Here is a 25,568-nt window from a genome sequence, read left to right on the forward strand (position 1 = left end):
CAGAGGGGATTCTAGGTGGTGTTGTTATTCGAGCTCGGAGCACCATGCCAACGAAATTGTGATGGGAATATAGGGCTTTGAAAGTGAGAGGATGAAATGCAATGTTACAATTAAATAAATCTCCCTACCAGTTCGAGTCAAGGGTAAAAGAAACAACGATGGTAAGCATGTCGTCGAAAGGGCGATTATTAGAAAACTTTCCTAGTTTAAGTTTACTCACCTGACATGATGACTTTTTGGGGTTTATCACCTGCTTTATATTTGAATATAAAGGATAAACTGCGGCTTAGCTGGTGAGTACACTTATATTCACAGCTTTTACTTTTAAACAGGAATTTTCAAGACAGTTTAATTTTTAAACAGTTATTATCTGGAGGAATTGAAACACATTTTAAAACAAAAAATGTATTTATTAAATACTGTAACAGTATACATATGTATATTTAAATAGCATCAACAAACTATAACATTGTTTACATTTAAAATTATCAACTCTTTTACAAAATATTTGTAAGCTACAACACAACAAGATTTTCCATCTTTTCATAGGCACCGAGAATTCTTCTTAATAAATTCTCTCAAGATCACTAGTTTGTAATGCAGGATATATTGCTACAATTTTGGCATTGCTTCATTGCAGATGTATCTTTTCATCAATACATCTGACGCCGTACTGATAAAATAAGGTAGCAATAGCGGGTACTTCCTATAATACACCTATCGTTTATTTACAATTACAGTCTCGATTTAAAAACAAAGCAATTGGATACTGAGTAAAGTATGACCAAAATTAAATATTATATAAAAACTATTTTTCTATTTTATCTAAGGAGACGCCTTTGTTTGCCTCCTTTTGTTCGGGTTCAATCTCGCCATTTTCCGCTTGGATTGCTTTCATTTTTTCTGGGTTATTCCACGGCTGTGTTTCACCCGATGCCCAAATCACATAGACAATACTGGTTATAACAAAAACACCGAATGAGATCCAGAATACTACTCGCCATTCGTAGAGATTTGCCTGAATAGAAATGGAAATTATATTGTAGACTTTGAATCTGTGGCTGGTATAAGGTTTTCAAGAGGTATTTAAGGACAACGCGAGCAGAGGAGCCAAAAGAGTTTGAGTGATTTTATGTGTAAAATGTTATGGGAGTAATTAGCTTGGTTGAAAGAAAATGGCAATGCTAAAAAAGTAGCTTTTGAAACCGCACATAAATTGTTCGAAACAATAACCAATTTTTGAGTTGATTATGGGTCACGTGAGACTCCAATTTCGACCTTGTTGCCTGCTTCGATTACTCGTGCCGATAAACCTGTTCCCCAAAATTCAATACATCATATTTGATCATTATAGAATTTATCAAATAAACATCTGAGAGAAGTTGGAAGATTCAAATGCTTTATCTAATGGTGCAATCAGTGAAACGAACTAACAAAAAATCCGGTAAAGACGAAATATGCTACTTTGAAAAAATTGGGCACTTCAATACTTACATTTGGTGTTAACACTCCGACTATATAAGGAGCCAGAATGCCAGTTATTGCGCCGATTCCGTTCACAATAGCCATTAACGTTCCGGCATAGTTCGGACTCAAATCCAAAGGATTCACTTTCATTCCTGGGTAGAACGTACCCATGAGACCCATGGCAATTGTGAAAAGTACAACAGAATTGGTTTTGCTGCATCCAGCATATGAGGCCAACACAGTGAAGACGGCTGGTCCAATGGCAGCTATAGAAATTAATAGAAAATGGGAATTAGAATTTAAAGTAATCACAAACAAATGAATCTAAATGATTAAGGATAACGATTGTTTATGAAGCTCGTCCAGGAGAAATGAGAAAAGAAAACTGTTGTTAACGAATTTGTGCGTTATTAAAATATACTTACCAATTGTTGTGAAAACTTTTCGAGACATTGTGATTCCCATAATATTCTTTGTTATCATCCAGTCGCCAAGAAAGCCAGTAGTGATTGAAACAATCCACATCACAGCATAGGGAAGCGCCGAGAATAATCCATTCTCTTTGATGGGGAAGTTGAGAACGTCGCTCATGTACTTTGGAAGATCTGTGACCATAATGAAAAATCCCCAATCGTGGCCAATTTGGGCGCAGATTAGAGCAAGCATAGGAGCACTAGTGATGATTGCTTTCCATGGTACAGGTGGCAGATTACGATCACGTTTCAATACGCCAAGTTCGCGTTCTAAAAATTCTTTTTCTTCATCTTTGATAAATGGATGCGATCCGGGATTGCTGTAGCAAATCAATGTCTGTAAGGAATCCTCATTGAATGGTACGAACTAGCCTTCAACCCTGGGAGTTCTAGAGTACTTACGAAGATGATGAACCATAACACTCCCAAACCACCGAAAAAATAGAATACAGAATGCCAGCCATCGATGTGATGTAGGAGAAGACCTGATAAAGCTGTTCCTAGGATAGTTCCAACCTGAAAAAAGCAATTATGTTAATGTATAGAAGAGTTTATAACACTGAAAGTATGTTCTCTTTTTGAAATCAATTTGTTTGGGAAAGGTGGTTTGAGCGCTCTCAACAAATTCAAATTGCTAGAAGTATGCCAATCATAATCTTCAATGTGAGGCATTGCACGTCAATCACTGTTCGTTTCTGACAGAACGGTTCAACTCCGAACCGTTTTATTTAAATTGTAGTTCATAAGTGGAGAGGTTCTTAAATCCTTGTTTATCTTAACAACCGATCTTTGTTTCGGTCGACCCATAGGATCGTTTCCCACTGAGCGAGGCGCAGGCCAATTTTATCGAAGGGGCGACCCCATATATCGATTTCTCAACCATGGATGCAACCCCATTCTCATTTCGGACGTGATTGTAGCGCCTTCATCATCACGACCACCAATGTAAAAGGACCGTTCATTTATTATTTTGGTACAATTGCATATTCAAACTGTGCAAGACGAGTTTTTGAAAAAAATCTTTGAGGAAACAATAAAGACTCATCATGGAAACACAACGAAGCATCATGTTTCAAACGTACAGTAATGTGAAAGAGACTTCGACCATGAAAACACAGACTGGTCTGGAAAGGAACATTCCGGTTTCCAAACGTAAAACCCCGCTGGGAAAAATATACCCAAGCTAGTCGAACATGAAACAAGTCGGGAAACCGGAAGCTGGGCGCTTCAGGTACGAAAGGTTTTGTGTATTTCTTAGTACGTAGCACGTAATATATCCATATGTTATGTGAGAGTATCTACCTTCGGGTGATATTGACATTCATAGTGTTCAATTTTCAAAGAAGCAACAAATTTGAGGTATTATAACTTTGTTACTAATGGTGCGATTTCCACCAAACTTGGTAGGATCATGCTCTATATTATAGCCTATATCACTACAAAATTTCATGGTACTAGAATGAACGTAAGGGGGGTTTCTAACCAATTACAAAAAATTGTAGTAATATACTATTATTAACTTTATTTAAACAGATATCGGCATGGAAGGTATTTCGGAGCCCAGGCACCATATAGTGGCAGCCTCCTGATTTTTTTCAGATTTTTCGGTTTGGTAGTTTCTGAGAATGGCCCCCTTAAAGAAGTGATCACTTTCAACCCCCCGGGCTCCCCACCCTTCCAACGAATGTCAAAACTAAGATCGGCTTTGAAAAGTACTGGTCGATACCTTTAATTTGATACCCCACATGACTATATTTGATGAAAAAAAATTTTACACCCCCCTTTTGCATGTATGGGGACCCCCCTTTAAATTCGACGTAAAAGGATATAATTCACTGTATGCGTGAGCGTTCACAGTTCCCACCTTTCTACCAAATTTGGTGTCAATCGCTATAACCGTCTCCGAGAAAAATGCGTGTGACGGACAGACAAACAGACAGACAGACACACAGACAGACGGACGGACAGACAGACAGACAGACGGTAAACCGATTTTAATAAGGTTTTGTGTTTACACAAAACTTCATTTTTAAGGTTTTGTGTTTACACAAAACCTTAAAAATGAAAGCCAGAATCAAAATAGGTTGCAAATAATGCAAATCATCCACTTCCGCAATCATTGCCGATATTTGGAGCAGTTGTCTGGCCATTGAAGTTGAGGAAACAATAAAACGAATGAAATCGGGAAAAGCAACAGGGCGAAACATCTCAACTCTGGAATGCGAAGAGCTGGGACCAAATACTGTATTCCAGTAAATACTTTAATTGGGTTATTCAGAAAGGTGGAACACCATCTGGTTGGCAAGGAAGTACCACAGTTCCAATATGGAAAAAAAGGTAGTCCAGCAGAAATTCAAATGACCGTCTGATCCGGTTACTTTTCCATACCATGAAGAACGCATTCTTGACAACCGCAGTGACCTGCCCAGAATTGAGCGATTTAAATACCTCGAGTCAATGCTGTCAGCCAATGGAGAACTGCGTTATGAAACTGCTTCAGACATTAACGCACCCTGGTTGAAGTGGCGTTCCACAACTGGTGTTCTTTGTGAGCGACGTATCAATGAACGTCTCAAATCCAAAATTTACCGCAATGTCGTCCGTCGAGCCGCTCTCTATGGTTCTGAGTGTTGGCCGACTATAAAAGACAATGAACGGCATCTTGCGGTAATGGAGACGAAAATGTTGCGTTGGACTAATGGCGTGATACGCTTTGATCATATCCGAAATGAGGATATCCGCGATCGATATGTGGTTTCACCGATCGTGGAAAAACTACGAGAGAGGTATCTTCGATGTGAGGCATTCTCATTCTCGCTAACGAGAATTCATTTATTTCTTCAGTTGTGTGTGTCGTCTTTTTTGGCTTATTTTATAATGAAAAAAAAGACAAATTTTATTTTTAATGCCGAATACTGAGTTTTTTATTCCTTATATGTTGAGCACCAGTTGTCCTCTTCCTCAGTGAGTTTTTGTCAGAGACAAAAGTGACCCTCTGACAAAAACTCACTGAGGAAGAGGACAACTGATCCTCGGTATACTAGTACATGAGGAATAAAAGTCACTATTCGCCATTAAAAAATAAAATTTGTCTTTTTTTCATTAGAGAATTCACTTGCCAAGATTGGTCTGTACATCGAAGTTTACGCTGAAATTAAGCAAAAATCGCAACCGAAACAACAAATTCAAGGCACCGAAACGAATACCACTCCCGCCACCACATCTGCAGTTGAAGGCTCTAAAAACATAGCTCAATAAGACGTGAGATATGCTAGCGTTTTGAAATCCCTACACTGGCTTAAACGATGAACAAGTTTATGGTCTCCTTGCAAAACATGATGCTATGATCACTAGAATGGAAACCGCCGTCAGCCACTATAAACTGGAAATACGACAATTCCTGTTTGACAAAGAAATCGACATAATGCTCAAATCCGAAACGCATTTGACTATGAAACTAATCATTCGGAAGGAAAAGCCGACGGCGGTATCGGAATACTTTTCAGATCCCGTATTAAACATTATCTTCTAGGAGATTACTGCAAAGACTACTTCCAAGCAACTTCATTCCGATTACTGGAATGGGTAGGCGAGATAACCATCATTGCGATCTATTGTCCTTCAAAGTTTAAACTTTTTAGACGTTCGAAGGATTTTTTAACACACTGGGAAACGTATTTGCTGCAACTGGGGATTTTCTTGCAAAATGCACTCAATGGGGGTCCAGACTGATCACTCCCAAGGGAAGACAGTTTTGAGACGTCTCATTTTGACAGCGAAATAGACAAATCCCTGTTTAAACTTAACGAAATAATGATCGTGACTGCGCAGCTCTCTACTCCACGCCCATGTATCGCTAACCTTCCAAAAAATATAATAGTACACCGCATAGCATACTACAACTGATCCAAGTAAAGCGGAAGTTGAGAAGACAATGGCATCAAATGATTTTTCCCTGTAGAAAGCTACAAGAAAGTTGAACAGACCTGCTCAATTCGAGTCGCCACTGAGATCAGCAGATAACAACTGGGCAAGAAGTGATTCCTAAAAAGGGACGGCATTTGCAAAACAGCTCAAAAAGGTATCGATTTACCGGAGAGGGAGTCTAGACTTCCAAAAATATCCATAGCAACGCCGAAGGGAAGTTTTTCGTTTGGGGCCAAATAAATTGCTGAAGATTTTAGAGAAGAAATGGATTCAAAGAAAGCTCCAGGATATGACCTAATGAGGGAAAAATGTTGAAAAAACTTCCAGGTATCACCATCACTCACGTAACTAACATATTCAACGCAATTCTCCGTCTCGCCTATTTTCCAAAGGCAATGGAAGTTTCAGAAGTTACAATGATTGTTAACTGTGGGAAGGGCCGAACTCAGATTGCATCATACAGGCCTATAAGTCTGCTACCCATCCTCCCAAATGTGTTTGAAACACTACTATCTTCAAAAATCATCTAGTGGAAAACAAAGTAATTCCTTAGTTTGGCCTTTGAGGAAAGCATGGTACTATCGAATAAGTTCACAGGATTGTCTCTGAGATTAGGAGTCCACTGGAGGATAGAAAGTATTGCGCAGTGGTCTTTTTGGACGTAGCGCAACCTTTCGACGAAGTGTGGCATTAAGTTCCGATTTTTAAAATAAACAGACAGATAGATAGACATTGAATCACACACACACACAATCTTAAAAAGCTGCTTCCAGTACAGGGCTTTTGGAATCTTTTCTCTTGGAGTGCAATTTAGGGTGAAAAAAAAGTTTCACGTCTCGCGAGTAAACATCAACAAGTTGGAGCCCCTCAAGGTAGTGTCTTTGGACCGACATTCTACCTCATCTATAGTTCGGATCTACCCACCAAAATTTGTGGTTTGAGGTGAAGGAGATGGTTGCTAATGTTAACCGGGTGCGCACTACTATTATTTTGATTGCAGCTGTATCAACAGTGGTAGATCCGACTTCGCTGTTTCGTGTTTCGTCCAAAATATAGAAATGCACCTAACTCAACACCAACATAATATTGAGATTGATTCGGGCCAATGTTCTTTTTCTGCTGCTATATGGGAGCACACAATTCCAAACGAAAAGCTTCGTCTGAGTACGGGTCAGCTACCCAGCAACTGCTGTTGTTTATGTCATGTGATGTAACCCGCTATCCCAGGCGAGTGGGTCGCGTTAGAAAATGGTTACATAGAATAGTGGAGGAGGAGTGCAAACTCCTCGGGAAGCCCTGGAGGTAGCTGAAAGGCATTCTAGCAAACTGTCACCGATGATGAGCCATTTAGAGGTAAATGGCAATCAGATAAATATCTTCTCACGTACTTTTGAAACTTCCTTCGCCTTACTAGTGAGGGCACCGTAGATACACGGATTTCTTTAGTTCGGAATATTTTCCTTACGTTCCGTAACCCATATTCAAATTAATTGAATTTGAGCGGAACTCTTTGCCTGGAAGCTGAAAATGTACATGTTCTGGGAACATCGAGCATATTAGAATTGCAATTGCAGGTAGATATTGGTTTTGCTTTACATAAAATTATAAAAAAAATTATACTTTGTGCATGCAAGTGTTATTTTATGTTAGTACATTTCTAAGTTCTGAATGCAGGGACCCTGTGTGGAAAGATCATAAAGGAACCGGCATCTAAAAATATTTCACTTTCCTATTTACCTACTCTTTGTTCACATGCATGGGCATTTGTTAATGTAATACTCATTCCGGAACTAGGGCAGAGACAAAAACAGAAGCAATTATCGAAGTGATAGAGGCGGGTATTTATGTTTACTATGGAAATTATTATGCGTACAATTATATTCAGAATAGCTGAGTAAATGTAATATATGTACATACCTGTCCTCCACCAAACACTAACGATCCCAATTTACTCCTCTCCTTCAACGGAATCCATGATGCCAGCAGCGCACTAAGAGCTGGGAAAGTAGTACCCTCACCAGCACCCATCAAAACACGTAGAATAATTAGAGCTGTAGATCCACCAGACTCTACAACTACCGGTGTAATTAGTGTAAATATGGCAGTGGATAAAATTCCTAAACTCAAGGTATATTTTCCGCCAAACTTTTCCGCCAGCATACCACCGGGTAGATGTGTAACAACATATCCCCAGTAAAAAGATGATAGAATGATTCCTTGCAGTTCTTCAGACCAATCAAATTCACCGGAACTCTGGAAATGAAGTTATACTTATATCAATACCCGGTAAATGTTAAAAAAATATGCAATATAACTTTGGAAATAATACAACTGTTGTCGTAAACAGTAATTACCTGATTATGTGATGGACAATGAGTCCATATACTCATTCTCTGTGCTATCTAAATTATAGGCTCTTGAATATTTATTGAATGATAAAGTCTCAGGCTAGCTAGTGCTTCCGATAAACAGATGGATAGTTCAAGCTGTGTTTATCAATAAATAATTTAAATTAAGCCAATTTGTATCTTTTCAGAGACTAGTTTCAGGAATGCACGTGCAAATAAAATTATTAGTAACAACTCAGGAAACCGGAAACTGGATACTTGAGGAATGAAAGGTTTTGTGTATTTCTTTTATAAAACCATTTGAGTGGAGTGAGCGAGTGGTCCCTTTAGTAACTAGCACATAATATATGCATATATTATGTCAGAATATGCACTTTCGCGTGATATTGACATTCAAAGTCTTGAATTTGGACAGAAGCGACAACTTTGATCTATTATGACTTTGTCAGTAATAGTGCGACTTCCATCAATATTGGCAGGATCTTGCTCTATGTTATAGCCTACATTACTACTAAAAATTATAGCATTATACTATTATTAACTTCATTTGATCAGATATCGGTATGGAGTGTATTTCGGAGGCTAGTTACGTAGTTTCTGGGAATGGGTCCGTGAAAGAACTGATCAGTTTCGACAACCTGCACTCTCCACCTTTCTAACAAATGTCAAAACTAAAACCAGCTTCGGACATGACTACATTTGCTGCAAAAAAAATTTCACCCCGCTTTTGCATGTATGGGGATCCCTTCCCTTAAATTCGACGTAGAATGATGTAACTCACTGTATGGGTGAGCGTTCACAGTTCCCAATCGCTACAACCTTTTTTGAGAAAAATCACAGACAGACAGGTGGATAGACGGACAATCGGAGAGACGGACAAACGGACAAGCGGATAGACGGACAGACGGAGGCGGTCCTCATCACTAAGCGTCGCAAAAGAAATTACGCCTGCATTAGAATCGGGAATAGTATCATCACTTCCAAGCCGGCCATCAAATACTTGAGGGTGATGATAGACGGAAAACTCAATTTCAAGCAGCACATAGAGCATACTTGCAAAAAAGCATCCACCACGAGTATGGCTCTCGCAAGGATGATGCCGAACGTAGGAGGACCGTGGCATACTTGCAGTCTGCTCACAGCCAGGGTCGTGAGTTCTATCATGCTGTATGCAGTCCCAGTTTGGGGAAACGCGCTGCAGGTTTTAGGCAATGTGTATAAACTGAGTACGGTTTTTTCGGAGAATGGTAGCTTGCCAGGAAGACTAGGATGCGATCAATTCCATGATCGCAGTAATCCAGGAGAAACTGCGAAAAGCAGAAAAAGTGAGGAAGGCGTGGTTACGAACCCCGCGGGAAGACGGAAGGAGACCTAGCTAAAGTAAGCTAACTCCGCCCCGTGATGTAATACGCAAAGGTGGTTCCACGGGGTGGGGGGAATTGGGGGCGGTTTTAGTGGGTATAAATCCCACACTCTAGCGTACCCAGACCAGAGTCTTTTGAAGATTTCCACCTCCTTAAAAAAAGACGGACGGACGGACAGACGGATAGACGGACAGACGGACAGACGGATAGACGGATAGACGGACAGACAGACTGTAAATCGTTTTAATAAGGTTTTGCTTTATATAAAACCGTAAAAAATGGGATTTTTTGGCGTAATCGGAAACTTTTTAGTTCTAAATAGGATGAGAAAGGGTTGCATTCGGGATCGGATGCAAGTAATCCACATTTTTCATTTCATACAGGGGCATCATTATGATTTTTTTTTAAAATTTTCTATTGGGTAGTTTCTAGCAACGAGTTTCTTCTCTCTCTGTAAGGCAGGGATGCAGAAGTAAAATCTTTATCAGAAAATAACAATCGATATTTTTAATTTGATATTCGAACCTACAACTCTAAAATTGTGCACATCCCTCTGCGTGCATTGGGAGTTCCCTGAAATTTAACAAAGGTCACTGCACACATTGGATTTTTTATAGTTTACTTATTTCCACTATTTTCGAATAAAATCGGTATGACAAATAGATAGATGGACAGAAAAGGAGCTACAACGTCTTAAGGATAGCATAAACGTGAGCTGCAAATAGCATCTAGAGTTCTGCAGTCAAATACTGCCTTTACCTCCTCGATTGCTTATACGTCATGCAGTGGAAACCACTATTGCAGGATGGCCGACGAGTAGGTTATTCCAAAAGTACATGGCACAGAACAATGAAGGAGGAGTGCAAGCCAATGTCTTTATAATGGAATATATGCATTAAACAAATCGAATAACTTTCGTTGGCAATTAGCGCCGACTGAATCAATTGAGGAGTGGCAAGAGATATGGGACGATTCATGAAAATGGCCCTGAGTAGGTATTAACCTACCTTTACATATCTTATGTCTTTGCTGGGCACACGTATATTAATAAATTATTATAATGATCGTTCTCGTTGAAGTGTGTTAGAACACTTCATTCAAAACTGTAACGGTGCACTACAGGATTACACTAACCTGTGGGAGGCAATGTGGTCAGCATTGCAGTCGCCCGAGATTATTACCCTGACTTAACTCAGGTACTCATTGACAGCTAGGTCGGCTGGTATCCAACGTCAAATCACGATACAAATTCCATTGCCACCAATGAGATTTGAACTGCGACCTTCCGTACGCCAGCCTTGTGCTCTAACCATTCAGCTATCCGAACTACGTATAGTAAAGACCATCATATGTAGTTAGCTTCATTACCTTATACAATTGATGGCATGCGCAAACGATGTGGATATTATGACCCGATCAATCTTCCGTAATGAGAAGGGGTCTCAAGATTGGGGACTAAAAGTAGCTGAAGTAAGGTGCGATAACCTACTCCCATGAGGCACTGAATCAGGATGGGCGCATACAAATTTAAGCAGAAGGCTCCCTACCTAGTGATAAATGTCACGAAATTTATTGGCAAATTATGGATACTGCGATCCCCCTCTTTACGTTGTTAAAAAAGGGCACAGAAAGACAAAGCAGAGATCTGCAAGATGTGAGTACTAATATGCTGGTGCAGGCTTTGGAAAAGATAGATTCTCACAATGAAACGTTTTTCACAATCTATTCGGAGGAATCAAGGAAGGAGAGAATGAAGTTGAACGAACTTTGCAGCCAAGAAAACAAGTCGGGAAACCGGAAGTTCGGCGCTTCATGTATGAAAGGTTTTGTTTGCTTCTTCTATAAGTATATTTGAGTGCAAAACTATCCCATTTGTACGAAGCCTATTATGTATATGCATTTAGTATGTCTGACTATGTAGTCACTTTAGTGTGATATTGATATTTAGTCGCAGCAAATTTACAAGGTAAAGTCAACTTTGAGATACAGTAACTTTGTTACTAATGGTGTGATTTTGATCAAACTTGGGGATAATATGCTTCATATTATATTTTATACTACTACCAACTTTTATAACTCTGTGATAAACTTAAGGGGATTTTACTCAATTTCCCCGAAAATATGGTAATATACTATTATTATCTTAATTTGAACAGATAGCTTCATGATTTTTTTCAGATTTTTCGGTTGGGTATTTTCTGAGAATGGGTCCGTTAGAGAAATCATCACTTTCCACTCCTCCCACTCCCCGCCTTTCAAACGAATCTCCAAACTAGGACCGGCATCGATAAGTACTGACCGGGAACTTTCATTTGATACCCCACATGACTACATTCGGTGAACAAAATTTTTACACCCTCCTTGTACATATATGGGTACCGCCCCGCCCTAAATATCAATGTATGAAGATATCACTCACTGCATGTCTGGGCGTCCACGTTCCCACCTTTTCACCAAATTTTGTGTCAATCGGTATAGCCGTTTCTGAGAAAAGTTCGTGTGACAGATAGACAGACAGACAGACAGACCGACATTGAATCGATTTTAATAAGGTTTTGTTTTGCAAAAAAAAAACCTTAAAAAGGCAAGGAAATGCTGGAGGTGCCAATTCAAGCAAACAACAGCCTCTTTTTGATTGTGAGTATCCAAAAAATTGATAAAGGCTATCCTGTCAATCTTTTCTTGCAGAATCTTTTTTCTACAAACGAAGACTTTCTAAGATGTTTGCGAATGCTTCAAGAAAGCCTATGGTGCCGCGAACAATTAACACCTTTTCACTACTTGCTCCTTACTGGAGCAACCCTGAATGTTGTATCAAGCTGTTGTCAATCTTTCTATCCCAAAACTTATTTCGGCCACCGTGCTTCGTATGAGGGACTTAACACCCACCCAACGAATGCGGGTGTCCACTGAAAAAAGGTGTAACATTAGAACTGGTCAGTACAGCAGGGCCTTAACATCAATATGATGCCTGACTCCGGGCTATAGGCTTCATCTACTTCCATTCCAATACTACAATACTATTCTATTAATTCCAGTAACTGTTAAATGAAAGTGGCTTTTATTTGAACCCACGAAAACATTAACTATTTCTTCGGGCAGGTTCTTTATTATTAAGGTTTTGTGTAAACACAAAACCTTATTAAAATCGGTTTACTGTCTGTCTGTCTGTTTGTCTGTCTGTCTGTCTGTCTGTCCGTCTGTCTGTCTGTCTGTCTGTCTGTCCGTCACACGCATTTTTCTCGGAGACGGTTATAGCGATTGACACCAATTTTGGTAGAAAGGTGGGAACTGTGAACGCTCACGCATACAGTGAATTAGATCCTTTTACGTCGAATTTAAGGGGGGGTCCCCATACATGCAAAAGGGGGGTGTACATTTTTTTTTCATCAAATATAGTCAAGTGGGGTATCAAATTAAAGGTCTCGATTAGTACTTTTCAAAGCCGATCTTATTTTTGACATTCGTTGGAAGTGTGGGGAGCGCGGGGGGTTGAAAGTGATCACTTCTTTAAGGGGGCCATTCTCAGAAACTACCAAACCGGTAAATCTGAAAAAAATCAGGAGGCTGCCACTATATGGTGCCTAGGCTCCGAAATACCTTCCATGCCGATATCTGTTTAAATAAAGTTAATAATAGTATATTACTACAATTTTTTGTAATTGGTTAGAAACCCCCCCTTAAGTTCATCCTAGTACCATGAAATTTTGTAGTGATATAGGCTATAATATAGAGCATGATCTTACCAAGTTTGGTGGAAATCGTACTATTACTAACAAAGTTATAATACCTCAAATTTGTCGCTTCTTTGAAAATTTAAGACTTCATAGTCAATATCACCCGAAAGTAGATACTCTCACATAATATATGGATATATTACGTGCTACGTACTAAGAAATACACAAAACCTTTCGTACCTGAAGCGTCCAGCTTCCGGTTTCCCGACTTGTATTTATGCTTTCATTCGGTGACGTGACACACCCAGCCGATGCCGCTACATTTGATGAAGTGATACTAGCGCAAAACAAAACCTTATTATGATAAAATCAGTTCAATGTCTGTCTGTCTGTAACACGCACTTTTCTCAAAAACGGCTATACCGATTGACACGAAATTTGGTGAGAAGGTGGCAACTGTGGACCCCTAGACATGCAGTGAGTGATATCCTTCTAGGTTGAATTTGGGGGGGGGGGCCCATACATGTAAAAGGGGGGTGTAAATTTGTTTTTCACCGAATATTATTATGTGGGGTATCAAATGAAAGGTCTCAATTAGTACTTTTCGAAGCCGGTCTTAGTTTTCAGATTTGTTAAAAAGGCGGGGAGTGAGAGGGGTGGGAAGTGATGATTTCTTTAACGGACCCATTCTCAGAAACTACCCAATCGAAAAATCTGAAAAAAATCATGAAGCTGCCTCTATATGGTGCTCGGGCTGCAAAATAATCTTCATATCGATATCTGTTCAAATTAAGTTAATAATAGTATATTACCGTATTTTTGGAGAAATTGAGAAAAACCCCCATTAGGTGTATCCTAGAATTACAAAAGTTGGTAGTAGTATAAAATATAATATGGAGCATATTATCCCCAAGTTTGATCAAAATCATACTATTAGTAACAAAGTTACAGTAGCTCAAAGTTGGCTCTCCCCTGTAAATTTACTGCAACTAAATATCAATATCACATTGAAGTGGGTAGTCAGACATGCTATATGCAAATACATAACGGGCTACGTACAAATGGAATAGTTCTACACTTAAATATACTGGAGGGGGCTTTGCGGGTGGTGTCTGCGTACCGCACTGTCTCTGAGCCGGCCGTGATGGTGATCGCGGGAGTGATCCCCGTTGCCCTTCTTGCTAAGGAGCGTCAGGCCATATACAAGCGCAAGCGAGATGAGCCAAGGGAGGTGGTTGCTCGCGAAGAACGGCAACGCACTCTAGACGAGTGGCAGTTCTCGTGGCAAAATGAAACTAGAGGCAGATGGACTGTGCGGCTCATTGGCAACTTAGGTGCGTGGCTGAATCGGAAGCATGGTGAGACTGACTATTTCCTTACCCAATTTTTAAGTGGGCATGGAAGTTTTCACTACCAAAAAAAAAACGTACCGAATCGGGAGTTTAACACTGTGTGTATAAATGCATTCACCTACCCTACCCAAAAAAAAAACACTTAAATATACACAGAGAAGAAGCAAACAAAACCTTTCAGCGCCCAGCTTCCGGTTTCCCGACTTGTTTTACAGAGGCGGCAATCTTAAATAGAAGTTTAGCGGGAACTGCTTCCTCTTTACACCGGCCTATTTGGATTTAAACAGGGCCCCATCCTCTCCGCAAACTTCTTCTACCTTTTTGGGGTGGATCCGAAGCGGGCATTGTACGGGTTGCAGTTCGCCTTCATAATTCAACGACATAAATTCCAAACAATTATACTCAAAGGAAAAATGAAGATGACATGGAAATGGCTTCGTATGTTAGAAACTTCTCTTCATGATTCTCCACATTGTGAACCAGGTCATTTACACTACTAACTCAAACCTATCCGACATTTCTCATGTCAACAAGGTTCTAAATTCTGCAAACGGCGCCTTAAAATTGCTATACCATATTCTTCTCTTCACTAAGGTCACTCTCTCAAAGGCTAAGGTTTTTTGGTATACGCGGTTAATCCGACCATTTATCACTTTCGGTTTTATCTTCTGGACAGACACCTCTCGGTATTAGATAGAGAGGTGGCTTTCTGTGTGTGTGTTGTAGCCTCCGGTATTGTACTGGCATATTCAAATATGATGATGTTCTATGAAACCTTCATAACATTGTGAATCGATGCCATCATGGCCTGACACGTACTAAAATTCTTTGGAGAATGTCAGTCGCACCCTAAGATTGAGATCTGCCAGGAAAACTTTCTTCCCTTTTCTCCAAGTGCCTAACATCAGTCGACATATTTAGGTACTATTAATTAGTTCTCTATCTACACCATAATCTTGGAATATGTTATCTGTTAAGGTTTCTGTTGAGTTATGTAATTTTAAAATGTGAAGTCTCTATTAATTAATAAAAATATTTGAAATTTTATACAGATGGTATAAAATCTGGACTGATAGATGGCGGTTCACTAAAATTATAAATTTTCGGTACAATTTGATCAGAAGATATAGGTACCTTTATATATACTATATATATCTACATATGATATGGACTGTAAGCACCTACCGAACTTTCACTTTCGTATTCATCGTCGATGGCACATTCTCCTTCACCTACTTCCGCTCCTGGTGGATGAGTTTTCGAAATGACCATTTGTGTGATTGCTACCGACAGGCATATTCGCATTGTGTATGCATTGCAAATCGCCAAAAATCCCATGATAGCGAGGATAATACGTTGGGGGACTATAAAAACTGAAAAATGTAAAGCGAAAACAAAATTTAGTTGTATTCGAAAAAAGTTAATTTAGAATGATAAACAACAGATAAGGAAAGAATAAAAACACAATCGTTATTTTCTGCTAAGACGGGATTTGATTTCTTTGTGTATGCGTACTTCGGAAACTAGTCATGTTTTTTGTGTAGTACACTTGCAAATAGTTGTTAATAATGATACGATTTTTTTCAAACTTTCTAACATCATATCCTATATTCGTTTTGAGAATGATGGGGTCTTAAGTCCGCATCAAGTTAATGCTGGGCCGGACCAAATAGGGAGTAACTTACTCCCTCTTTCTTGGTCCACGGACCCCTCACTTAGGGCTTGCACCCAAACTTTTCAAAAAAGTCAAGCGATGACGGCTCCATCCGCAAAAAAAGTCGGAACAGTTGGTTCGATGATGAATGTAAACTAGCAACGGAACGGAAGAATGCCGTATAACGAGTAACGTTGCATTCTCGAAGACCGCGGGCACGCGCGGAGACCTATCACGAACTCCGTTGAATGGAGAAGCAACTTCACAAACGGAAAAAGGAAGCTTGGGAAAACCAACAGGCCTGTGAACTCGAAAAGTACAGGGAGCAACCGTATCAGGCGCGGAAGTTTCGCTAACAAGTCAGCAGGATGAAGCCTTATACACCTCAGTGCTCATCCTGCCGAGACAAAGAGGGAAATCTGATTGCCGACAGAATGGGTATATTGCAGCGATGGGTTGAGTATTTTGATGAATTGCTGTAGCACTCACCAACTGAAGCACCCGTGCAATTCATCGGCTTAAAAATCATAAGTCGCCAGGAGCCGATGGAATTACATCCGAATTAGTTAAATATGGAAGCGACCAATTACACCAAGCGGTTCGTCAACTGATGCTCAAGGTGTGGAGGAGCGAATGAATACCTGACCACCTGGCCACGAGGCACTATCTGTTGCATACATAAAAAGGGAGCTATCACGCAGTGGAGCACTTATACAGGTATCTCGTTGCCGAGTACCCTCTATATGATATTCTTCCTAGGTCAAATAATCGAATACGCCCGGATCATCATTGACCCATACCAAAGAGGTTTCACTTCAGGGAAAATAGCAACAGATCAGATTTTCTCCCTGCGTTGTCGGAATATGGACATCAGTTGCACCATCTTTTCATCGACTTTAAGGCGGCCTATGATAGCATAGCCAGAAACAATTCGGTATCCCGACGAAATTGATAAGATTCACTAGGCTAACCTTGACTAATGTGGGAGTTCAGATAAAAGTAGCAGGATCACTGTCGCGACGATTCAATATCAATAACGGTCTAAGACAAGGGGATGCTCTATCACGCGTCCTCTTTAACCTGACCCTGGATAAAGTGATTCACGATGCAGATGTGAATGCGAGAGGCACCATCCTCTTTACGTCCACCCAATTACTGGCCTATGCTGACGGTAGCGACATCATGGAAAGAACGGCCCGAGACGTATAAACCGCCTTCGTCCAGAACGGGTAGGAAACGCGAGATATTGGGCTGCACATCAATGAAGGCAAGACGAAATATACGGTGGCAACGTCAGTACCAAAAACCAATTAATAAACAATATCAAATCGCACCAATCAAACGAGAACAAGTCGGGAAACCGGAAGCTAGACGCTTCAGGTATGAAAGGTTTTGTGTATTTCGTTTATAAGGAGATTTGGACGTGCATTTGTCCCATTAGCATGTAGCACGTAAAATATGCATATATTATGTATGTGAAAAAAGCCACTTTCAAGTGATATTGACATTCATAGTCTTGAATTTGCAGAGGAGCGCAGATTTGACCTAGTATAACTTTGTTAGTAATAGTGCGATTTTCACCAAATTTGGCAGAATCATGATCTATACTGTAGCCTACATTGCTACAAAATTTTGTGGTTCTAGGGTGAACTTAAGGGGGGTTTTCCTGTCAATTACTAAAAATTATAGTAATATACTATTAGTAACTTTATTTGAACAGGTATCGATATGGAGGGTATTTCGGAGCCTAGGCACCATATAGTGGCAGCCCCCTGATTTTTTCCAGATTTTTCGGTTTGGTAGTTGCTGAGAATGGGTTCGTTAAAAAAATGACTACTTTCAACCCCCCGCACTCCCCACCTTTTCAGCAAAAGTCAAAACTAATACCGGCTTCGAAAAGTACTAACCGAGACCTTTAATTTGGTACCCCACATGACTATATTTGATGAAAAAAAAATTTACACCCCCCTTTTGCATGTATGGGGACCCCCCCTTAAATTCGTCCTAAGAGGATGTAACTTACTATATGCGTGAGCGTTCACAGTTCCCATCTTTCTACCAAATTTGGTGTCAATCGCTATAACCGTCTCCGAGAAAAATGCGTGTGACGGACAGACAGACAGACAGACAGACAGACAGACAGACGGACAGACAGACAGACAGTAAACCGATTTTAATAAGGTTTTGTTTTACAAACAAAACCTTAATAAAAAAGATAGGAGACTACAGTTTTGAGACCGTTGATAGCTCTTCCTATCTAGGGTCGAAAATCACAACCAATAACAGTTCTAACGATGAAATCCGCACATGGTTGTTGGCATTCAATTCTTACTGTACAGGACAATGATCTTGCCCCTCGTGTATTCCTCCGAGAGTTGTGTTCTTAGCAAGAAAAATTGCGGACAATTGGTCGCGTTCGAGAGAAAAGTCATCCGAAAAATTTTTGGCCAACTACATGAGGATGGACGATTCCGTAGCCTACATAACGACGAAATATATAGGAGCGATACCGCGACCTTCTGGTTGTGTATAAAATTCGGCTCAATAGGTTGCGGTGGACAAGTCACTTAATCCGTATGGATGAGGATGATCGATCTAGCCCGGAAAATCCATAAAGGGTAAAGCGAATTAATTTGAACGAAAAACTTTTGACTGGTTGTTTTGAGTTGACTACAAGAGGTTGATCATTCTAAAGCGCAAATTAAAGTAGGCAAATTTACAGGTAGCGCCGTCATTTTGTTTCTTTTCCTCTTGTAGAAAAATTTGTGTATTTATATAAAATATGAATATCAATGACAACATGTAATTTCATTCAATGTAATAAATACTCTCAATGTTTTGCAAATGATTGTTGAAACACCTGATGTCTGGAAGATCCTCCCTCCTTAAGGGCGGTTTCAGTTAAAATTTGAAAATGTGGTAAAATACTGTTATTAATTTTGTTTGAACACAGATTGGTGTCAAATGTATTATATTTTGACGCCTATATTTTACATGTAGCCACCCTCAAGATTTTTTTTTTGTAGATTTTTGGACGAGATAGTTTGTGAGAATAATTCCCGGAGAAAAAAAATTTATACAGTCTGCGTATGTCCATCAAATTTCTCTTCAATAGATGCAGCCACTCCTGAGCAAAGTGCATTTGACAGATAGACAGGCAGCCTCTAAACCAATTTTAATAAGATTTTGGTTTTACGTCGAACCAAGCAAGCAAGCAGAAAACTAGAAACTTGGTGCTTCAGGTATGAAATCTTTTGTGTATTTATTATGTAAGAATATTTCAGGGGGGATTTATGCAATTTGTACCTAGATCGTAATGCATACTTATATAATTCTATACTATGCCTTTTAGTGATATACTGACATTCAAATTGTAAAGTTGAATAACTTTGGTCTTTTTAGCACCCGTACACCGTACTTTTGCATCAAATGTCAGAATAACTTTGAAAAGTACCAATCATGACCTTTCATTTGATAGCCTACATGGTTACATGATCACATTCTTAAAAAAAAAAATTAAACCGTCCATTCATAGGGACTCCCCCTGAAACTCAAGGTGGAACAATGTTACTCACTGCAAGTGGAAAATATGTGCGAATACATTTTTAAAAAATGATTCATAGTCGTCATAGTAGTCATTTTTGACATTTTATATAAAACAAAGCTACATTTGGAAAATACCGAAAATCCCCTTTTATTTTACCTTGAAAGTACAAGTCATGATATATGCATGCAGGCCGTGATACTGGAAAGTTTTGTAAAATACTACTAAAGTTAAGTTGGGTTTGGTAAGTTATGTTCTTGCCTTTCACGGTGTTGGTGCCTTCACTGCACACTAAGTTGTCACACGTGGTCATCAGTATCATATAAACTGCTTTGCGTCCAAAGTATCACACACAGGAAACCCGTAAAACCTTCCATACTTGAAGTATGGAGCTCCCGGTCTCCGACTTGTATGTATTTAGTCTAGTGTAAGCAAGCTATTGCTTATATTCATCAATTTTTGATTATCCAATGCTTCGAACTTTATATTTATAGCAATATGTAAATGTATACTTATTATAAAATATCACAAACAGTGGTGCGAATTTATAACTATGTTATTGCAAAAGTTTATTAATTCCGCTTTTAAAAATTAGAAAAGATAAGGCGTTCATTCATCAATTTCTCTTTTATTAGGTATACATATGTACAAGTACATGTGCATAAGTTTATTTCGTTAAACAGAGCGGTCGTTGTGCTGCGAGGTAGGTATTTATCTTGTTTTTATCTAAGTAATCCCTTGATTAATTTTGTATTTTATACATATTTAAATTATTGCGCAAATTTGTAGATAAGTATAAGCAAATCTCTTACATTACACACACGAATTAAATTGAAATTGTTTATATCCGGAATACTGCCCTTGTTGTTTTTGAGAAAATGGATTAAATGTTAATGCTAAATTTTGAACAATGCCATTCGAGGTAGCCTGTGGATTAGATTCTGTAGATTCTGTTGTTAACTTTGGCGTATCTTTTTCTTGATGGTCAAAATTTGATGCTTGTGAGCTTTCTAGCAAACAATATTAGGAAAATAAGTTACTTGTAGAGAATGCCTTTTAGTGCACGAAATATTTTTCTTTAAAATGGCAAAACAACTCGAATTCATCTTCAAATTAATATGCTTCAGTTAGTTACTCTACCTTCCCCAAGTTGGAGATTTGGAAATTCATAGAAAAGTGGTCTCCTTTACAAATAAAGTAGATGGTGTTATTCTCCTATTGATCAGAACCACATTATAATTCCGGAGAAAGTGATCATTACGCTAATTCATATGTCCCCTGCACAGCCTTCTCTAGTCTTTCTCCATTCACTTTAATATTTAAAATACCACTATTACCATTCTTTGATCAATGATGATTTGACCTTAATAAGCTTTTGTTTGAAATAAAACCTTAAAAATATATGGTTGCCGCTATCTCTTGAATGGGGCATTACGAGTCAACCAAACCTGTGACCATTATTGCCATTTCGTACAAATATGCTTCAGCTCTCTCCAGAACTTTCACAGAAACTTGCTCCACTTCTCAATTGTTCTGCGCCACTTGTTTCTAGGGCAATCCACTCGCTGACTGCTCTGAGATAATGGATTCCGTTCCTGCAACAATGCAATCAACGGCAAGAGCCCTTTTATTTAGGAGAGCCTTCTGGACTTGTGTAGGAGTAGTAGGTATGAAGGAAAATATGCAGTTCCATAAAAAACTAATTAGAAAATAGAATATGAAAAATGACAAAAATTCTTTTAGGGAACAAAAAATGTCCTCGTTCTTAGAAGTTCATTGTGGTTCCACTTGAACTAGGGTAGAAAGTGAGAAAAAGCGGCAGAGAAGGCAACCTGATGTGCTGATAATAACGAAAAACACGTCGAAAATGGGAAGCTCGGGGCTTCAAAGGGCTTTGTGTATTACATTTTTGAGAATTTTTCGTTACATGGTGATTTTATTTGGACATACATAGTTAGTTTTTTTTTTAATAATTTTTTACTTTTAGGAAATAGGTAACAATAATATATGTGGGCTCTCAACATTTTTGGATAACGATTTATAGACAGAGAAGAGAAACAGTAAGAAGTCAAAACCTAATTATACAATTAGTTGTCGGGAAATGGTCAAAACCAAGATATAATTCTCTTGGCCTTAGTGGCAAATAAAGAAATATAATAAAAAGAAAATAAATAAAGAAATAATAGCAAATGTTTAATCGCTTCAAATTATTCTTCTAACATAAATTATTGTTCTTAAAACTATCATAATTAAAACTATTTACTTTTCGCTTTATATATTTTTTTCTTGTTTTGGATGTTATTCCTTAGGAAGAAAAAGTAATAATAACAAAACGATTAACAAACAGACAAAGAATAATAAAATATGTATGTATAAGTGACAGATGGAGGCAAAAGCAGTACCCGTTTAATATGTATATATTTACAAATCCCCACCAAGAAACAAATGGCAGAACTGAGCACGGCCGCCGCTAACCGGCATCCCGCAGCCACCAGTACCAGGATTTCTCTTTTTCATCCCGCTTAATATCAATTGCTCTCTGGAGTATCTCCAGTCGTATTCCGGAGCTCCCACAGTCAAGTTCGGGGGGTATTCTATCCTTTTGTCCGTGGTCCGCCTATGTAGATGATACGTAATCAGATCATTGGCAGAATCAAGAATTAGACCATTCCTGTTAAGATAAACGAACGCTCCGGGAGGAATGAAGCCTGTCGTGAGTTTTCTCGAAATACCCATCATTGAGTAGAACGGCTGGGAAACCCAAGGGATCTCGCCATGCGAAACAGATCGCACTATGTGATTCCGAATCAATTTGATGATAACTGTGCCAATTCTCGGCACAGCAGCAGCTGCATACACCACCTCATTAATTGCATAATGCTCACAGTTTGACGAAGCAGCCCTATTAAGCCCCGTGCAAGCACGCAGACATTTCCTTTCAAAGATCCTTATTTTCTCCATTTGGCTAGCACTCAAATTAAACCAGATAGGACACTCGTAGGTGAGCACCGGTCTAATCAAAGTAAGATAGCAAATAATCTTAACCTTCGCGCAAAGATGTGGTGCATAAAAGAGTCTTCGAAGAGACATGAATGCCTTGCGAGCGCTTTCTAGCGCGACTTTAACGTGTTCGTTAAATTAAACTTAATATCATTGAACATCTTCTGAAGTTCAACTTGCACCTCAGTTACCTTCTTGTGCGCCGTATAGGCTATCAGATCGTCAGCAAAGGCAACCAGCGACCTTTTAGGAGATTTATTAAACTCGAACGACTTGAGTAATTCGCCGGAAAATACTGTGAAAAGTGTAGGTGCAGTCACTGTCCCTTGCTGTAATCCATTCAGAACATGAGATTCTGTACTAGTAGTGAGATTTCTGTCCGTAATGCAAAGCATTTGCCATACAGCATACTGCAATCATCGCTACGAGGTGGCTGGGAAACTTGTTCTTCAGGAGCCTGAAAATCAGTGCATCCAAACAGACGGTATCGAAGGCCTTCTGCATGTTTATAAGGTAAGCGCCTACGCACTCAACATTGTTAATCCGCCAGCGAATATCAGATGTTACCTTCGTTATTGCATGTATTGTCGAATGTCCAGACCGAAATTCGAGTTGAGCATTCGACAATAATTACACATAGCTAGTAGATCACAGTGATTTGGAGATTTATGTCGAGATCAAGATTTTGCATAAGGTGCCATCATGTTTTTTTCCGATTTTTCAGTAGGCTAACTTTTGAGAATTACTTTTTTTTTAAAATAACCCCTTCCTAACTCCCCTCTCACTTTGCAACCTAGCGAAATCACTTGCTTCACTTTCGTTTGACGCTTCCTATGGCTATATTCGAAAGAATAGAATTTTTCAACAACTTTTCCTTCTATGGGGACCCTCATAAACTCCACGAAAATTCATGTCATTCATTGTACGCGTGGGATTTCAAAGTCTGTATATGCTCACCTAATTTCAACTCAATTTTTATGGTTTTGTGTAAACACAAAACGTTATTAAAATCGGTTTACTCTCTGTCTGTCCGTCACACGCATTTTTCTCGGAGACGGTTATAGCGATTGGTAGAAAGGTGGGAACTGTGAACGCTCACACATACAGTGAGTTACATCCTTTTACGTTGAATTTAAGGGGGGGTCCCCATACATGCAAAAGGGGGTGTAAAATTTTTTTTCATCAAATATAGTCATGTGGGGTATCAAATGAAAGGTCCCGGTTAGTACTTTCCGAAGCCGGTTTTAATTTTGACATTTGTTGGAAAGGTGGGGAGTGCGGAGGGTTGAAAGTGATCATTTCTTTAAGGAAGCCATTCTCAGAAACTACTCAACCGAAAAATCAGGAGGCTGCCACTATATGGTGCCTGGGCTCCGAAATACCTTCCATACCGATATCTGTTCAAATAAAGTTAATAATAGCATATTTCTATATTTTTTTATAATTGGCTGGAAACTCCTAGCACCACGAAATTACAATGATGGGGGCTATAATGTAGAGCATGATTTTACCAAGTTTGGTGAAAGTCCCACTATTACTAACGAAGTTACAATATGTGGATACTCTCACATAATATATGCATATATTATGTGCTACGTACTAAGAAATACACAGCTTCCGGTTTCCCGAATTCTTTGTTTATAAATTGAAGGATCCTAAGCCCGCATCCATGCATGTCGGACCGCTTCAAATGGAGAGTAGCTTGCTCCACGGACTTCTATTTTCAAACTTAGCACCCAAGTAATTAGAAATCAAAGACTAAGACGGCTAACGGTTTCATCCAGGGCGGAGGAGAATCCCCCAATCTTTTTAACAATAAATTCTAACTATGGCCTAGTTTTGGTCTGAAGTATGATGAAATTACGTTCGATATGAAATGCACTCAGTTTATGTTTTGTAAATTATAAAAATATGCATTTAACACCTCTGCTTCGGTCACGCTGCCCCTAGGGCATAAGTGAGGCAGCGTCTGCTGAGTCCGCTCTGCCCTGGACGAAACTGTAGCCATCTTCGTATTTTTTTTCATCTCAACATCTGACGATAACAGATAGACCTACAGCTAGGCAGGGAAGGTTAAAAGATCAAAGGTCTAGATGAAAGTGTGAATCCTATAAGGCAACTGCAAAAAGTTGAATTTAAACCATTTGTAAGCAATTGAGGAGTTGTCCAAAAAAAAAACATAGAATCGTTATTGGATGAATAAAATTAAGTAGAAATTGTGCAGCCAGTGAATGCAATCGCTTGGATGGGATTACCACAAAGGAGGTACATTGCCAAGCTGTACGGTCCCAACTAAGACTACAGTCAGTGCAGGAGTTGAATATTCTACGGCTAAGGAAGCTGTATGGCGGCACATAAACTGCGTCGATAAGTTTAGCGCCTGAAGTAATGGTACATTAACGACTTATGGAAAAGACCATGACTCCAGGACACTAGTTGAAGATTTTAAGGTAAGAGCTTAAGAAATTGACAATCGAGAAACGAACACCACGTTCGTGTTACTTGAAGTTCTTTCTTGGAAATCCTTCCCTTAGGGTGGGACATATAAAGCAGTAATGTTAAAAATTGAAGAAAGATGCTGTGAACTGATAACTTGGCCTTACAAGTGATGTTAATCTTTTCGTTGTTCAGGTAGATCCGGTCGAAATCCTCGTAGTCACTAAGGAAAAGAAGCTGCGAAGAAAAAAGCCGAAAATAGAGCCCCCGATCAAGTTATTATTCCGATCAAAGCTCTTAGGGCGACGATCAAAAAGCGCCAAATA

At 39.2% G+C, this 25,568-nt stretch overlaps 1 protein-coding gene across 2 annotated transcripts in view; it reads right to left on the bottom strand.

Annotated features, from left to right (window-relative positions):
* Window positions 1-389: 389 nt before the first annotated feature.
* Window positions 390-25,568, bottom strand: part of LOC119651506 (putative inorganic phosphate cotransporter) — a 180,080-nt gene continuing 154,901 nt past the window's right edge. For both annotated transcript variants that reach the window (XM_038055134.1, XM_038055143.1), the window contains exons 2-7: window positions 15,794-15,981; window positions 7,785-8,120; window positions 2,343-2,456; window positions 1,893-2,277; window positions 1,495-1,733; window positions 390-1,018 (exon numbers count right to left, since the gene is read on the bottom strand). In XM_038055134.1, coding sequence (XP_037911062.1) covers window positions 809-1,018; window positions 1,495-1,733; window positions 1,893-2,277; window positions 2,343-2,456; window positions 7,785-8,120; window positions 15,794-15,981 — 1,472 coding nt within the window. In that variant the 3' untranslated portion in view covers window positions 390-808. The remainder of the gene's footprint in view (window positions 1,019-1,494; window positions 1,734-1,892; window positions 2,278-2,342; window positions 2,457-7,784; window positions 8,121-15,793; window positions 15,982-25,568) is intronic.

The sequence above is a fragment of the Hermetia illucens genome, chromosome 1, assembly GCF_905115235.1.
Source record: "Hermetia illucens chromosome 1, iHerIll2.2.curated.20191125, whole genome shotgun sequence".
NCBI lineage: Eukaryota > Metazoa > Arthropoda > Insecta > Diptera > Stratiomyidae > Hermetia > Hermetia illucens.